The 18,506-nt window shown below is 29.7% G+C and overlaps 1 protein-coding gene across 4 annotated transcripts in view; it reads right to left on the bottom strand.

Moving 5' to 3' along the window:
• Positions 1-355: 355 nt before the first annotated feature.
• Positions 356-18,506, bottom strand: part of LOC118205625 (CCAAT/enhancer-binding protein gamma-like) — a 38,431-nt gene continuing 20,280 nt past the window's right edge. For 2 of the 4 annotated variants that reach the window (XM_085811981.1, XM_085811983.1), the window contains exons 3-4: positions 15,367-15,453; positions 356-9,472 (exon numbers count right to left, since the gene is read on the bottom strand). In XM_085811981.1, coding sequence (XP_085668107.1) covers positions 9,003-9,434 — 432 coding nt within the window. In that variant the 5' untranslated portion in view covers positions 9,435-9,472; positions 15,367-15,453 and the 3' untranslated portion in view covers positions 356-9,002. The remainder of the gene's footprint in view (positions 9,473-15,366; positions 15,454-18,506) is intronic. The other 2 variants (XM_085811980.1, XM_085811982.1) reach the window with 1 other exon arrangement.

The following is an 18,506-nucleotide window of genomic DNA, read 5'->3' on the forward strand; positions in this document are numbered from 1 at the left end:
GCTTTAGTTGCAACCATCACACCTCCCCCCCCCAAAAAAAAAGATGAAAAATGCCGTGAACTAAGGTTAAAAATTATGCGTTTTTTTTTTTTTTTTTTTTTTTTTTCCACAATGAATTTTATTCCCTTAAAAACATACAACACAGAAACATCAATTTTGTTACAGTTTTTAAGTTTATAGTTAGGAAGCACTTCTTAAAATAACATCACGAAAAATATCTACATACACAACACCATAATCTAATAAGATTACAGACATAATAGAACATAAAAAAATATACAAGTAAAGAAAAAGCAATATTATTCGACCTATAAAAAATGAGATGACGGTGGGAAATTCGAGGGTGAAAGAAACGTAGCACAAACAATTAGAATTTAATTTTTGCTTCAAATGTTGATAAACAATCTTAACAACTAGACTTTAATAAATACAGTATGTAATTTGCATAGTAAGCCACCATATTACATGGTACATGCACACGTTATTGAAAAATGGATTACTGCTACAAAAATACAGATAATAAATTACTGCAGCCATCATATAACATAGGAGATAATAGAATATACTGCAGAAATCATATAAACAAAGAAATTGCTTTTGTCTTAATCACTGAAGAGTTGAGGAAGATTAGTTTCAAGATTCCTTACAGTTCATAAGTTTAACACAGTAATAATAATAAAGCCACATAATACAATTGGCCATACCAAATGGGCTACATATAGACTACTGAAGGAAAGTGGAACTTACTCTGGAAGAAAGGCTACTACATTTATTATGCTAAAATTAATAAAATTAATAGAAATATGAATATTTCACATCATATAACATTTACTTTAAATATAATTAATAATATATAGAAACGTTATGACCTATGGTCAATGATTACAGCTGAAAAACTTTTAATATTTTTTGTGCTTAACATATAGAGTTCTACAGTACACACAAATCTTAATATGTTAAAAATACATTCATATGCAATTTTAATTTTGCATAGTAAAATGTTCACAAATCTATTTACTAAACCATCTAGATTTCACCGATGAGATAAAAGTAAAATCCTTGATGATGATGCTAAAATTCCTTGTTATAGGTACAGTAAAACAGAATTATACGTTACAGAAAATAAGGGTTTCTCACCATCAATAAGTAGTCTAAAACATTAATTATCTCAATTTTATACACATATATTAGTAGGAATTCTATTTCTAAGATGTAGAGAGAAAATTGCATAAAGTGAGTTGTATTATCACATAATATAGAACTTCATCACAATTTTTATATAACAAAGTTTGATTCTTACAGGTCAATGCATATTCTGAAATTAAGATCTTCATTAAGATAAATTAATAATTAAAGATGAAAAATATACTGAAAAACTATAAGATATTGCACGCAATCTTTATCATTTGAGCAATGAGTCAAATTTTATCACATCTGAAAATACCTTTTAAAACAGAAGGCTTTATTTTTTTTTTTTACCTAGTCTAACAAACTGCATTTCATCTTAATTTTCATTATGAATGATAACTAATTATAAATTATTCTACTACAGATTAATAGGCATTTATATTGTAAAATTTAAATTCCTTTACAAGAACTTTTAACAAATCATTTCAAGAAGAAAAAAAAAAAAAAGTAAATTAAATTTGACTGAAAGAAATCTTAGATTGGTGAAGATTTTGAAAATAATCTAAAAGGCAAAACTTTTTCTGCTGCTGAAAGATGAAGGCCTTGCCTTCAAAATTAATACAGTTTTATTCAAAATCTATGCAATCTATTTTGAATAAAACTCTGCTTATCTTCAAGGTAATCTGACACAAGTTTTTCTTTTTCAAGTGAAAAAAAATTTTTTTCCTGAAGAAAAATTTATGATCAGAGATTCGAAATCAACAGAGATCATTCAAAATCTTTGCCAATCTTCTTAGGTTGCCTATATATATATATATATATACATATATATATGTATATATATTGAGGGTCTAATTTTAATTTTTACATAGGCATATTTTTCTTCCAATCCTAAAATTATATAATAGCAGTAAAAAGACAGCATTTGAATGCACATAAAGAAAATTATTTTGGAGTATATTTCTTTAATTGAAACTAGATAACACACAAAAAAAATTTGAAATCTATATGTCTCAATAAATAAAGACTGACTCAAACTATTTATTCCAACCAGAAAAGTTCTGCAAAAACAATTAATTACAAATGGCTAAAAATAATTAACACATAGTGCAGATGTCAAAAATGCAATGCATTCACAAATATACCTTGCTGGTACTAAACAATTTACTAAAAAACATGTAAATTAAATATTTTAAATCAATACCAGTGATCAGTATTTTTGAGTAAATATTCCACAGACTTGGAATAAAAATTTTGGAATCACATTACACACTTTATAAATGCCATATTTCTCATGCAACAGTGATTTCTAATAATTTATAAATTGAAACTCATTTTGCAATAACAAAACTTTCAGCTTTAAGAAAATCTGAAATTATACTGTACAGCCTATATTCATAAACTTGTTTCAGAAACTATGAAAAACATATACACACATCTCAGATATGAAAAACAAATGAATCAAAACTTATGAAAATATTTACAAATTACATTTTCATGATTATCTGTTGAGCCAAATTGTCGACTTATATATTTTTATATAACACAGTTAGAATGGTAAAGCTGCCAAATGCTCGAAGTCTAATGAATTGATAATGCATCTTTGACTACAAATTATACAAACTATGATCATTTCAGCAGGGTGGGACATTTGAAACCTCAAATCTCATTCATGTAACTTAAGAATTATTCAAAAACTTGAATCTGCATTCTTTTTTCATTATTTAAAACCCTAAACTTAAAACCTGTTAACTTTTAACTCAGGAGGGATAAGGCTTTGGAAAGGTAAGTTTTAGACTTCCAACAGAAACTTTCATTTAAAAAAAAAAAAAAAAAAAAAAAAAAAAAAAAAACTGTGACTGCTGTAACTGCAGTTGACCTGAATTACCAATATCAAGTATCATGGCTGTTCTTATTGCCACACTAGTAATTTTCTGGACAGAACTTAAGTGTTTATCTCTGTTAAAAACTCTTGAAATAATTTCTCCCACTACTACCCTTTGATTTAAAAAGACTGTAATAAATTATAAAAAATATGAATTATCATTCAAATATATTTTATTATATTATAGAGGGAGAATGGATATTAAGATTCAAGAGCTTTAATTATTTCATTTTATATTAGATTTTATTTGTATTTCTTTAAAAAATATTATTTGAAATTTGAAAACTATTACTAAATTTGTTTTTCACTGAATACAGATTTCAAATTTTGTTTTAATTTAAAAAATTTTTTTTATAACTTTATATCTTTATATTAAGAATTTGAATAAGTTAGAACTTTTAGAATTCAAAATCAAGAGTTTAGGATTTGTTCGACTTCTATTTTTTACTGTATTTTATTAATAGCATTATTCATGTCAGAAACTTTTTAATCACATTTTGTACGCTACCTCTGTGATTAAAACTTGACTATACCTGTGATTAAAACTTGATAGCATTCTGCTTGTACTTGAAAGACTATGTTTGTGATTAAACTTGGTAGCATTCTGCTTTTATTTGAAAGACTATATCCTAAATCTTAAAGTACAGTAACAAAAGCCCGGTTTAAAATATTAGACCACTCTTTTAAAAATTATATATGCAAATATTGCAGGATTAAGATCTAAATTCAAACTGCTTGAATATTAAACACCAAAAAAAAATTATATCCTCTTTTCCAAGTACTGTCCTGAAAATAAGGAAAAAGCAATTAGAGTTTACCCCTCTTTTTTTACCCAGGTTAATTTATTGAAACAAAGCATGAGCGTTATCTGCTTTAGAAAAGGAATGTCTTTGTGGATAACTTTGTAAAGGAAACTGACTTACACATTACATATGGTGGAAAACTTCCATGCAACTAGCCCATTTGCCAGGATTTGAACTCTCTTCTGACCAAAAGTTAAAGATGAAAATATATACATAATCTTTGTCCAAGTGAAAATCCAATCTCAGAATCATCTATAATAAAAATCTTTAAATAATTCTGAAGTCCTTACGATGACTACCTTTTCAATTAAATAATACTAAATTACTATTGTCAATAAATCAATAATTAATTAATCGAGCATACAAAAATCACCAATTTCTCACTTTTTTGGATTTGGAAGAATGAAATCGCAGGCTGTACCCCATTTCCTAAGCTTTCCTCATGTGTAATGTAATACAGTAACAAATCTTCCATAAAGACAAGCCTATCAATGCAGACAACTCATATTCTATAGCATAACCAATTTCCTCCATTCAATTTGCACTCTATAGCATAAAAAGCAACACACCAGAAGGAGTTATCCGAATGAGATGAAATTGCATATGCCCATATTTTACGATAGAATATGCAAATGATTACATTTTGGCAGTTAAAAATTGACAGCTAAAGCTCCAGCGCATTACAATGGCACATCTGGATGGTGTATAAAACAGATGATAATCCAATTCTAAGAAGTAACTTCCATGTGAATGCAGTTTCATCAACCTAAATAGACTGTATTAATGCCTCGCAGATAGGTTTGGCGACATTACAAAGCTAATATCACCGTCTGAGAGGACATGTAACAGGACTAAAGGAGTAAGGGTGGTCTAATTGCAGGATCATTAGGCATTTGGACCAAAGCAATGTTACCATTTGACGATGTTGACAGGGATGGTTGAACCATGGCTGTATAAAGCATCAAGAAGGTAGCAGTTGACTGGAAGCGATGACAGACGGTGAGAACAGAGTGATAATCTGATCAGCCCTTGCAACCCCTGATGTGTCCTTATCAATGATCTGATGTGTTACTGAGACACCAGTGACTGCAATGATCATTGACACATGAATCAGTAAATGGAAGCTGAAATCAAAGAGGCCACTGAGTTGACTGCCCCTCGCAATTGCACACCACCTTGCAAGTTTGCAATGGTGCCAGGTGCATTCAATCTAATACCTCAGAACTGTTTCCAGAGACGAGTTCCATTTCAGAATGAGCCCTGGTGACCATCAAAGTTGTGTATGGAAACATCTAAGACAGCGATGGGATACTCATCTGACTGTCACCTGCCACAGAGCCCAAAAGCTACAAGTTATAGTATTAGGTGCCATTTCATTTAATAGCTGGACCTCTTTGGTTCTCATCAGTCACACCATAACAGCAGGGTCATCTGTGGAAGAGATGCTGTGCCCTGTAGTGTTGCCCTTCCTTTCACAAACCCTGGGCTTACCTTTCAAGAAGATAATGTTGAGTTGCACACAGCTCAATTTTCTACTGCTTGTCTTGCACTTCTCCACACTTTTGTATCTAGCATGATTGCCAGATCTCTCTCCAGCAGTGCACATTTGGGTTCTGATGAGCAGCTACCTTCGACCATTTTCTTGATTTTGCAGATCTAACTCACCAATCAGAACATGTATGGCAAGCAAACTTGCAGGAGGACATCTGCCAAATAACAATCTGAGAATGCACAGCCAAATAATAATCTGCATCAAGTTCAGAGGTGGACCAATGCATTACTGATTTTTTTTTGGGGGGGGCGGCTCTTGCAGCTACATTTCCTGAATAAAACATTCAATTCCTATTATCTTGTCAGCATTCTGTTTTCAATATATGTACATCAAATCTATTGATTTCCGTCCCATTCGCATAAATCCTTTTAGGTGTGTTGCATTTTATGTTCTAGGGCAGCATGGTCCAACCCGCTGCCCTCTTATTCATTTTGTTGGCACTTGCCCATCTTACTGGAAAAAAAATGTTAGTCAAACATTTAGAAAAACAAAAGACCCTTTTTACTGCTTTAAATAATAATAAACAGAACGAATTGTAAAGTAATTATAAAGTACAGATATAGTGACATCAGCCAACTCCTTATCTTAGCCAAAACAATAAATGAAGAATTTGAAATCCACGAAGAACTGTTGGAATTAAAATCATTAGAAACTAGTACCAAAGCATATATTCAATGCACTGGATAATGCAATTTCTATATATGGAGGTTTCAGGAAGTGATCTGGCATTGCAACAGATGAACTAAAGCAATGGTTGGTCATAGAACTGGTTTAGTAGGAATGTGTAAAGAAAAAGAAATAGATTGTTTGTTTTTCCACTGCATTATCCACCAGGAGGCTCTCTGTGGAAAAATTATAAGGCTCAGTGAGAAATGAAAACTGTTGTAAATATTGTAAATTTAATAAAGTGGAGGAAAAGCCCAGAGACAGAGCATTTATTGCATTTGTAGACAATTTGGATGCTGAGTATAGTGACAATTTCATTGTACTAAGTGCTGGAAATTGCCTTCAACAGGTTTTTGGGTTAAGGAATGGAATTCTTGCTTTCCTCAAAAAAGAAAACATTGGGCCCGAATATCAAGAAAAATTGGAAGAAATTCAGTTTTTAAATAATCTTGTTTTTCTGACAGATTTAACATCCTGTCTAAATGCTTTAAATTTGAAACTACAAGGCAAAAAACAAAATATATCCCAGCTTTAAGGACATATTGAAGACTTTTTCTGCAAAAAACATGATGTAATGCAAATTGCTCTGAAGGAAAAATAATACAGAAGACTTCCCATTTTGACAGCAGCTGAAAGAAAATGACACAAATTTTAGTATGATACATGAAATAATTACCGATATTAAGAAAGAGTTCCAGGATTTTGACTCCCTAAAAACAAAACTTTCATTGTTAAACAACCCCATGGACACTGAAGTGAGGGAGGTACCTTGCGACCTTCAAATGGAAATTTGTGATCTTCAGGCAGATCTATTTTACAAGACTAAAAACTGTGATGTTACTGAACATTTCTAGAAAGTGATTTCTAAAGAACGTTTTCCCAAACTGCATAAATTCTCTTTGCAAATGTTATCGCTGTTTGGCAGTACATATGCTTTTTCTGCTTTCAAACAAATTAAATCAAAAACAAGAAATCTCATTGAAAGTGCTTTACTGGAATCGACCTGAGATTTTGCCTTACTAAAATTACAGTGGACATTGATAAACATGTATCAAAAAAGTAGTGCCAAACATCACATTGATTTCTAGACTGTAAAATAAAGTGATATATTAAATTAGTGATTTATATGTAATTCATTTTTTTCTTTAATGTCTCTGGCCCTCACTCTCCTCTATGAACATTTGATTGGCCCTCAGGTAACTAAAGGTTGGACCACACTGTGATAGGGTATTTAATTACATTTAATAACATTTATATTACACAGAAAAATAGATAACTTACACAACTAGTCTCCCACAGATGCTTAATAATGACTCAAAAACTCCACATAATGTCCTTAAAAAGAATTACTGTCAAGATTTCCTTAGAGTACTTTGACAGTTTGGAAAATAATGTGCTTTAAATTCACCTAAGTATTGCACTGCATGCAGTTTCAAATTTTAAATTATAATCTTTCATTACTATGAAACAATCATGATTTTCTTGTTAATAAAAAAAATCAGCAATTCCAACCTAATAATGAGATTATAGTTTTTGCACCCTTAAGCATATGAAAGCAATACTTCTTTTTATTTGTATCTAATTTTATTAAAAATTATGTTAATCTAATTAATTTTACTCAATCCATTTAGTAATCAATAAACATAATTATGCATGAAAAATTGAATTCTTTGAAATTTATTTATTTAGTTTGAATTAGGATATTTCAGTGTTAGCCAAAAAGGGGTAAGGGAAACCTGATTTCAGTTAATACTGTTAAGGCCATAACAAGTTATGCATTAAATCACAAAAGGACATTTTAAACTCATCTGCATGCCATCTAATTGCATAACAAAGCTTCAGATGAAACTTAAAATATTTAAAAGACATTTGAATAATAATAAAAAAAAATAATCAGAATTCCAAATTTAATGCAACATTATTAAAAAAAAAGTAGCTTTACCTTATTTACACAGGTAACAAAAACTGATTATGAAAAAAGGAGTACACCACTTTGAAGCACTATACATCTTCTAATTTATAACCGGCTTCTGATATTTAAATAACTTTAAAATTAATGCAGGTCGTAAGAAATTAAAATGTAAAATACTACTAAAATTTTGACTAAATATCCACATAACACACACTGAATAAATTTTAATACACTGAAACTTGAAAATATTAAGCATAAAATCACAACAAAGCATCACAATCAATAAAGAAGCTCATTTTTTTTTATACTACTCACAATAGTATTTAAAATAATCAGAACCCTGATGAAACCATTTATCCACATTATCTTAAATCAAGAATGACATACTTGAAAAAAAAAAAAAAAAAAAAAAAGCTATAAGATTAAAATATTTCCATGATAATTTGCTTTCAATTTAGAGTGCAGCAAAATGTATTGAAATATACCGGAATTTTAATTTCCTGATTCTTCACCAGAAATGCATCAGCTGCAGGTATATAGTCTATAAATAAATATATAATAATTTCATCTTTTAGGAAAATTTAGTTAAACAAATGATGTATATGTAAGGAATTAAATAACAGTAACATAAAAAACTTTTTCTCATACAATCTTTTAAATAATACTAAAAGCAGTTACTTAATATTCATTAAATCTATACATTTCACCGAGACAAAGTAAAATCTTTCAAAACTCCAAATGTTACACACTTCTAACAAAAAGGGGGGGATAAAAATTTTAAATCAAACTATGGAAAAGAATGCATGATACACAAAGAAAAAATACAATTATGTTGATGAGAGGCAAAAAATAAAAAAATGTGGAGGGAAAATTCATCAATGGAACGCATATTTATCTTAGCAAGAAGGGGAAGGAAAAAATACTACTTTTTCAACTACAAAACATGGAATAAAATTAAAAAATAAAGTAGAAATAGTGAAATGGCAAAATAAAGTAGAAATAGTGAAATGGCAAAATAAAGACAATAAAACGTAAGGAACTAATAATGAAATCACATTAAATGGAAGCATTTGTACTTTCTGCAGAACCATTGGCACTCGCAATGACAGCACTGTGATCCATTTCATCTTTTAGATAACTCAGTTCTACATCAGTCAAATTCTGTCCATGAGCACTACCTGCATGAGCTAAGAACAGATCTTTCAAAAAACTGAGCTCTTTAGTTAAAATTTTTATTTTGGCTTCCAACATTTCATTTTCTTCTCGCAGTTGATTCACACGCTCTACAGTTTGTTGAGTTTTCAACTTTGTTTTGGAGCGAGATTTTTTTACAGCTAAATTGTTTCTTTCCCTGCGTTTTCTGTACTCTTCACTCTCTTTATCTAGTGATCCCATCCTTTTGGACTTGCTGCTTTTCCTAAAGGAATCAGATGAGCAGTCAGATGACAAATCATCTACCTCTCTTTTTATGGAGTTACGTGGAGCCATTCTTTATATAAACATCCAAATAAAATTCTAATTTCTTTCTGCAAAAAAAAAAAAAAAAAAAAAAAAAGTTAATTGTTCAATTGCATAACATGCTTTTAGAAGTTAACAGTTTTTCATATAAGTAAATTAATTCCATCATTTAAAATGTTACAACTAGGGACTAAACCAGTCAGACATCGAACTTTGTCTAACTTCCTTTAGGATCTTAAAATTATTACCATCAAATTCTATGCAAAACCATGTTGAAACTAATTAATAATACTTTTAAGCAAGATCGGATGCATTAGAAGTCACTAAATGTTAGTAAATAGCAGTAAATTGGTTACATGGTTGATCTTCCTGTCACAAAACCTCATAAGCAATAGAAATAAATAAAAAAGAAGAGCTGTTTCAAAGAAAAAAAAAGGGTAGAAAGAAAGGATTTAGACTAATAAATGAAGGATTTAGACTAATAAATGAAGGATTTAGACTAATAAATGAAGGATTTAGACTAATAAATGAAGGATTTAGACTAATAAATGAAGGATTTAGACTAATAAATGAAGGATTTAGACTAATAAATGAAGGATTTAGACTAATAAATGAAGGATTTAGACTAATAAATGAAGGATTTAGACTAATAAATGAAGGATTTAGACTAATAAATGAAGGATTTAGACTAATAAATGAAGGATTTAGACTAATAAATGAAGGATTTAGACTAATAAATGAAGGCAGAGGAGAAACACACTAAAGTAAACCATAAAATTAAGCAAAGCAACAACCTTGTTTTTGGTGTATATTTAGTCAAGACTGTATTGATTTCAAGGGCAGAAGGTTCAGGTCCCTCCTCATTAGGAGCAAAGAAATCTGCAACAAAGTGAAAACTTTGATTGTATTTATAACCAAAAGGGGGAGAAACGAACTAGAAGATTGCACCATTTGTTGGCAGAAATAGAAACAACAGCAGGTTAGCAAGTAATAGTAAAGTATGAATAGTTAAATCCTTTTTTCCCCTTCTCCAATTTTTGTTATTGTTCCTGCCTCTTGCTCGCTTTACTCCTTTTGGGTATAAATACAATTGAGGCTTTTACTTCTTTACAGATTTCTCTGCTCCTGATAAAGAGGGATCTCTATCTGTTTGACCTTGAAATCAATATAGTCTTGACTAAATATACACCAAAGATAAAGTGGTATCCTTCTGTTATAAGGGCTGGATTCAGAAGAGTATGTATATATGCACATGTGTTTATGAATGTATGTGTATATATATATATATATATATATGTTGCATGTACACATACAGATATGTATGTACATACACAAATATGTGCATACATGAACATATATACCCATATATACATGCAGATATAACATACATTTCTGGACCTGGTCCTGATAACAGAACAATACCCATTACATGGTTGCTTTGCTAATTTTATGTAATAATTATATATTGTGTGTCATGAAAAAAATTATTAATTTTAATCATACAATGGATTTTAACACAGTAAAACACATTTAAAGATTTTGAATTATTACAAATAATATGTATGAATAGTCTTCCTTTTTATTTAAAATTTTTATATTTTAATATTTTAGACACTAGACACTGTTTAAGTTGAAACTTATAGGTAATTCAGTTACAGCACGTTGAGTGTATAATCTGTATCTTTATGTGCTATTAATATAATGAAGTTCAAGATTTATAGAATTTCAGTAGCCATTAATTGAAAATTATTCTTGGACCTTTCAAAGAAATATCTCAAAAAATAAAAACATCAAAATCGGTATTTTCAAAAAGTCAGTAAACTGATAATAGCATGAAATTGAGCCTCAAAATCAATCACATTAGTAAAATATATGAAGCTAATTATTTGGTATAGGTATCGTAAAAGATATATTGAAAGGAAACAAACTATAAATACAAAATATAAAAGATATATTGAAGCATTTATCAGCAGCAACTATGGCAACCAAAAAATAAAGAGTATTTCTAGAACATCACCTTTAAAAAAAAAAAAAAAAAAAACTATATACAGAATACCTAAATTAGCTACCAGGGCACCCACTCACTTTAAAAAAACTTGCATAGCAACATAAATAAAGGCAGGAAAAACCTAGTTTTCATTATACACTATAGCAACACAAATAAGATAAAACTTAACATGCATAAATATCTTTCATTTAATTGTAACCAGAATTTCCACCCCAGTCCTCCCCACACATGTCATAATTTTGAAGCACAGTCGCAATGGCTAAGTTGTAGGGTGAGAGGGAGAAGTTGATATCAAATTAAGTCCAGCTAATTATCATCTTTATTTCCCAATTTCCAGGCACACTAGAATAATTCCTCATAAACAACACACTCTTTAATCATACAATTATGATAATTACTTATACACATTGGTTTTTTAGAAATTAAGATGCATGCATTCTAGAGAAGTGAAGTGGGAAGATATTAGCAAGGTAAGAAGCTAGCAGAATAGTGACGCAGAATTAAGATGTAGTTAGGTCACCAGAGGTATTTATAACAAAGTAGGTGCAATTCTACAAACAAGCTATATTTATTTAATATTAGTTTTAGTTGCCCTTTTCAAGCAGCATTAGGTAATGCAGGAAAATCTAGAATTTGAGAGAACAGATGAATTTAGGGGGAGATCACCAAATCTAGAATGTTAGTTTCGAGATCGCCAATTATTTTTTTATAGCAGCTAACATTTAGATTCATATAATTTTCGTAAAAATAAAGTGTGGAAAATAATGATAAACAGTCAACAGTATCTTCAGCCTTTTTATGTGAATAAATTTCGTAAAAGTAACATGCAAAAAGTACCATACCTTATTTCACCAAAATTATACATATATTTTTGGAAACGTGCTGCCTGGGATATATAGCATTGTCCTAATATAGGTATTTTGATACAAAAGTGGACTTTTTTTTAAATGACATGGCAATTTGTTTTCCATACTTTATTTCTACGACTCAAATTATGTCAAACTGCCAAATTTTGTAAAAACTGCACAAGTAGTTTTTAAAATATTAGGTCTCAAAATTTTGGCTCCTCAATGTTAATTGAATTTGCTATATATTTATTAATATATCCTTTTTTATTGAACTTACTTGATTCTTCCCTTCATATTTCGAAATTTAGGTTCATTCCAAATAAAATTCACCAATTTTTTACAATTTATTTTAAAAATTTGCATTTTCAAATAATTTTTATACATTTTTCAAACACAATTTTGAATTATAACCTAAATTAATATAATAAATTTTTGCCATCACCTTAAAGTGTATTTCTAAGCACACCTGTAAAAAATTTGAGTTTTTTTTAAATTCAAAATTTCCTAAGATATACATGAATTTAAATTTTGGTGTGTTTTGAAATTTGGCATATTTATTATAAGCGATAATAACGAAAATGTGGTGTATGCACTTTGTTAAAATTATTTGAAAATATTAATGATGAATATTTTTCCCGCTCGTGCACAAAGAAAAAAAGGTTGCTATAAATTAAGAAGTTCACCAAGTGAATTATTCTTGGCGATTAGTAAAAAAAATTCACCAAGATAAATGTTTAAATTTCTCCATAAATTTCTCACCAAAAATTACAAAATTTAATATCTAGGCATGATTTGAGTTGCGGAATCGAAATATGGAAAAAAAATGGGTATGTTATTTCAGAAAAAATCCAATTTTGTGTCAAAATACTTATGTTAGAACAATGCTGTATATAAATCTAATATATATCCTAAGTCACACTTTCGAGACATGAAAAATGCAATTTGAATTTCGTCAATTAGCCCAGTAGAATGGGAGATATAGAACAGTTCCCCCCTTTTTTGGTGCAGGATACATATTATCAAATAGAGATTTTAGAAAAATGTTTCTAGGGTTAATACTAATTGAAGAATATACATCATCACATTTGGAACAACACATAATAGCATTCACTTTAGCAAAATTAGGTGTACACATTAAACTTTGTAGAGGGCAAACAAATGACCAAGCAGCAAACCAGAAAACCAGGAGAATACGCATAAGTTATTCTTTAAATTTAATGGGTAGTTGTGGTGCAGAAAGTTGTAGTGCTGCCGCTTAATATTTTATGTTTGTGCAAAAGTTATTTTCTTTCTTTCTCTGCTTACTCTCATTGCTAACAAATTTGAGCAAAAAGCTGAAGAATTATGAAAATAATTTAATGGTAAAAAATTAGATGGTCAACAGAAGCAGATGTTGTACTAGCATAATTTTTTATGAATATAATGAAGGATCTAAATCACTTTCAATGGATGAAAATTATTTTAAATTACTTTAATATTATTTGCGAAAATATAATAGTAAAATTTGCTCACAGAATGAAGTACGGTACAAAGTCCAAAATCCGGACGTCCATTATCCGGTATGATCTAAAATGAGAGGTTAGCGTTAGCTGAAAAGGAAAATCTTTTGCGTGAAAAACAAGCAGCCGAAAAACGTTTGCATGAAGAAAAGCTGCTGAAGATCAACAAACTGAGAAGAAGCATCTGTTCGAGTTGGAAAAATTAAAACTTCAGCTAGAGTTGCAGAAAATTTCTCAACTGCTGACTGTTTCAGACAGGTTTTTTTTTTTTTTTTTTTTTTTTTTTGCAACATAATAAAAGCCCAGATACAACTTGGAGAAATTTCTACTTTGAAATAAGATCATACTTTGAAAGATGGATAACAGAACTTAACATTAATTATTTTGAACAGCTTAAAAAACTAATTATTAGCAATCAAATTAAGAATAAAACATCTTCCGATCTGAGAGATTCGTTAAGATCTAAGTAGGATTAAAGAAAGCTTCAGGCCATCTAACAAACCAAATTTTAGAAGTAGGTTCCAGACATCAGATAGAAAATCAAAGTCCACTGCGATAGCTAGAGAAGCTAGACACTAGGAAACAACAGGAAATATAGTTTCCAAGAACACGAACGCTTCACTAGAGAAAAATACTATCCGATGTTATGGGTGTGGAATTCCTGGATACATACAATCTAAATGTCCTACCTGCTCAAGACCTAAAAGAGAAGCAAAAGCGTCTTTAAATAGTGTCAATTTGTTTAAGTTTGAATCACCTACAGCTCCATCCAGTTTAGGCGGGGCCAAAATTTAGAACTTAGGAAGGCACTTTGTAGCAGAATTTAGAGACTCCACCAGGCGGTATCTAGTTTCGGCCCTAGATAAAGCCTTAAGTATATGTGGGAGTTTATTTATTCAGGACTCAGATTAGTTTTAAGCATGTGCAATAAATAAACGTAGGTATAGTAAATAACGAATACAATTCAGGTTTAATTCAGTACGCAATAAGAGCAAGACAAAATTTAGCAGAACAACTTGGCTTTCGGCGTCAATCTTGCGATACACAGACAATAATGTATAATGGACGCTATTAAGTTAGACTAAAATTATCTTAACTCATTCTAAGGCATTTCAGTTAAGTAGCAGACTGTGCTGCTCCTTAATCTTCTAATTGAATCCAGCTTATTATTTTTTGGAGATTGTTGTTATTACAGCAATTTTATAAAAATTAAGCTTGAACTTTGGATTGCATCAAAAAGAGTTTCCAGTTCTGCAGCTACCAAAGGATCTACAAAGCGAAATTATGTTTTGATGTCCCTTAAACAAAAAGTGGAATTGCTGCAAAAAATGGATAAAGGCATGTAAATCTGTCTCAAAATTATGCGAGGAGTATGGCATTGGAAAGTCAACTGAAAAAGGAACTTTTTGATTTTTTTATGGAAGCAACTTAAAGAACTTACATTGAAAGAAATGTTTAATAAAGCAAACAAATAAATATTAAGCTTTTTTTTTTTTTTTTTTTTTTTTTTTTTGAAAATTTTGATACCCTTTAGAATATAATTGTTCTTTATTTCATAAATTACAATTTCATATTTTTAATTGTATAATTTCTGTATGGCATCTTACCAGATTTAAATTGATGATCTATTATCCTGAAAAATCCCAAATCCGGTGTCGCTGAAGTTCCTATGAGTACGGATTTCGGACTTTGCACTGTATATAAATATAACATAGAAAATTTTAAAATATTCTTCAATTTAAATTTGTTGAATTCAGAGAAAAAATGTGCATAGAAAAGTTAAAATTAACTCAAGCTATAAAAATTTTATTCCTAAAAATCATATAGATATTTATACATTTTGATGATGTAATGGAATATTTGTTATTTAAAAAGAAAATTAAGACAAATTTATTTCTGTCGCACAAATTTAACATGCTACCAGAGAAATGTATCAACTCTTTTAAACGTAGAAATTATTTAGAATATTTTTTATTATTCCAGTTAACAGTGACTCTGTCTTAATAAGGGTAAAAAAGCGATTTAACAAATGTGATATCAGATGAAAGATTAAACTGTATGGTTCAGTTAAATATGGGTGCATTTATACTTCTGAACTAACTGACGAATTTGTTAGGAAAAAATTCAGATAAAAAATTATTAAACCTTCAATGGAATAATCTAGTTTAATAATCAACATGTAAGGTATTTTATGTTAAATAATTAGTTATAATTCTGCTCTTAACTATAATTTCTCCTTTCCATATTCTCTACAAGAATGCAAATTAGCTTTGAAGGTATTTAAGCTAAGGGTTTTGCATCTTCAAAGAGAGAGCTCCTGGTAATAGTATATCACTGTTAGTATATTTTCCCCAGCTCTGCTTAAAATTAATATTTAAGACTTTAGCATTCTTGCTAGTCAATGCTTTAAGCTGCATGCCAGTAAAATATTTTAAGACAGTTTATTCTACTGAATGAGTAATCTCAGACTACCTCATCAATCAACACTTGAATTTAATTGCCTGTTTTGCAGTTCTGTCTTATAGCACGAGTTATTCTGTCTTATAGCAATATTCTAAATTGAACCTTTATGTTCAATTTAGAATAAAAGGTTATTTTAAACCTTCTCCAGCATTTGGTGACTATAATTGTGAGTATAGGGTTCGTAATAGATTGAATGCACAAATCAAATAATAGGTTAATAAAATTTATTTTAATCAAAAAAAAAAAAAAAAAAACATCAGAACACTTGAATTTTCCTCAGAGTTCGTGTTCAAGTGTTCACAATATCATGCAGTATAATCAGTAATTATACTTCAAACTACTAAAAACATTAAAAATATAATATAATGCAATGCATATCTAAAGAGAAAGCTAATTCAGATATCTCACTTCATGCGGAATTAAGCAACTGCAACAACAATAAGGAACTGCCTAAAATACTCTCTCCCTGGCCTTTTATAGATTTCAATCGTCACGAAATATGTCTCGTACTTTCTGCTTCTGAAAATTACTGGCAAGTAATAAGAGGATGCAATTACGGTTACAGCTAGCATAGTAGACAATTACATTTATTCAATTTTAATATAATTCCTGATATAAATTACAGGGACAATCATCTAATCAAAGTTAAATGCATGTGCTCCTGTAATTTTACTTTTCTGGCATAGCTCTTAAAATTTGTCTCTTGCTCCATTGCATGGGGAAATACAACAATTTTAACTTTATTTCTGCTAAAAATATGTAACTAAATATGAAATTTGTAACGTTATTTAAGATGTAGCAATAACTTACTATGATATCTAGTAGGGTATGCAGGACTTGTATTTTAGTCTCAATACGAGGAAGCAATGATATAATAATATTAAGAAATAAAAATATTAAATCAAATTTTTACTAAAATATTAATAATATTAAGTAATTATGAGTCATTAGAATCATTTACTGCATTTCAGAACAAATTGTGTTTCAAGCATATAGTATGTATAATTTGACCACCTCATCCACAAACATCAGCGCAAACATACATGGGGTAAAATAGTTAGAATAGACCTAAAGTCAGATAAAATCTCAAATTATTAAAGGTGATCCCTCACATTACATAACAGACATCAAAACTCCAGTTTGGTTTTGTATAAATCAAACGATGTTCATTTATCATCTAGATCTAATTTATCTCCAGAAACATAGTGAAGAAAATATATTTCTAAATTCTAAACTGAGGATAGTGATTTGGCATGATCATGTACCACTAGTGGATCACAAACAGTCCCACTAGTAACAGTTTCTTCAATATTTAAAGGAAATCTCTTTTCAATCTGAATATTAAATTCAATAAGAAATTTTTAAAACAACTGTTTTAAATTTGCTTTCACTGTCACTATGAGGTGTTGAATTTACTAAGCCCATACAATGACCATATATCCCAAATACAGTCAAAAGTCTTTAATCCAGACTCGTCGGGACTTCGGCGGTTCCGGATTATCAGTTTTTCCGGATTATAGATCATCAGTTTAAATCTGGTAAGATGGCATGCAGAAATTATAAAATTAAAAGTATGAAACCGTAATTTATGAAATAAAGAGCAATTATGATCTAAAGGGTATCACAATTTATATATATATATATATATATATATATATATATAAAAGCTCAATATTTATTTGTTTACTTTATTAAACATTTCTTTCAATGTAAGTTGTTTAAGTTGTTTCATTTCATGTGCTAATACTTTCTCTTTAATTCTATAAACAGACATAATTTCTTGTTCAGTTACAAAGTTCCTCTGTTCAAGTCCTGCAATTGCTGTGCCGAGAAAACCGACTAACTTGTCAATCGAATTTTTTTCGTTTTCACTAACCTCTCTGTCACTTTCTTCATGCGTTTATCCATTTTTTGCAGCAATTCCAGTTTTTGTTTGATTGACATCGAAACATGCTTTCGCTTTGTAGATCCTTTGGCAGCTCCAGAATAGAAAATTTTATTTGACATAATTGAAAGTTCAAGCTTACTTTTATAAAATTGCTCTAACTGTCTGCAAAAAATAATAAGCCGGATCCAATTTGAAGATTAAGGAACAATGCAATCTGCAACATTAACTAAAATAGATAATTTTAGCTTAGCTTATACCGTCTGTTATACATTAAACGCGCATGCATAAACGTATTATGCGCAAGCGTAAAGATATGTGCATGCGTAAACACATTATTTGTTTACTCATGCACAGAAAGTTTGTAGCTTTGAGGTCTGGATTATGGACGTCCGGATT

This window comes from Stegodyphus dumicola, chromosome 2 (genome assembly GCF_044657685.1).
Source record: "Stegodyphus dumicola isolate Sdum_Otavi_A_Nest chromosome 2, ASM4465768v1".
In the NCBI taxonomy this organism is placed as follows: Eukaryota; Metazoa; Arthropoda; class Arachnida; order Araneae; family Eresidae; genus Stegodyphus; species Stegodyphus dumicola.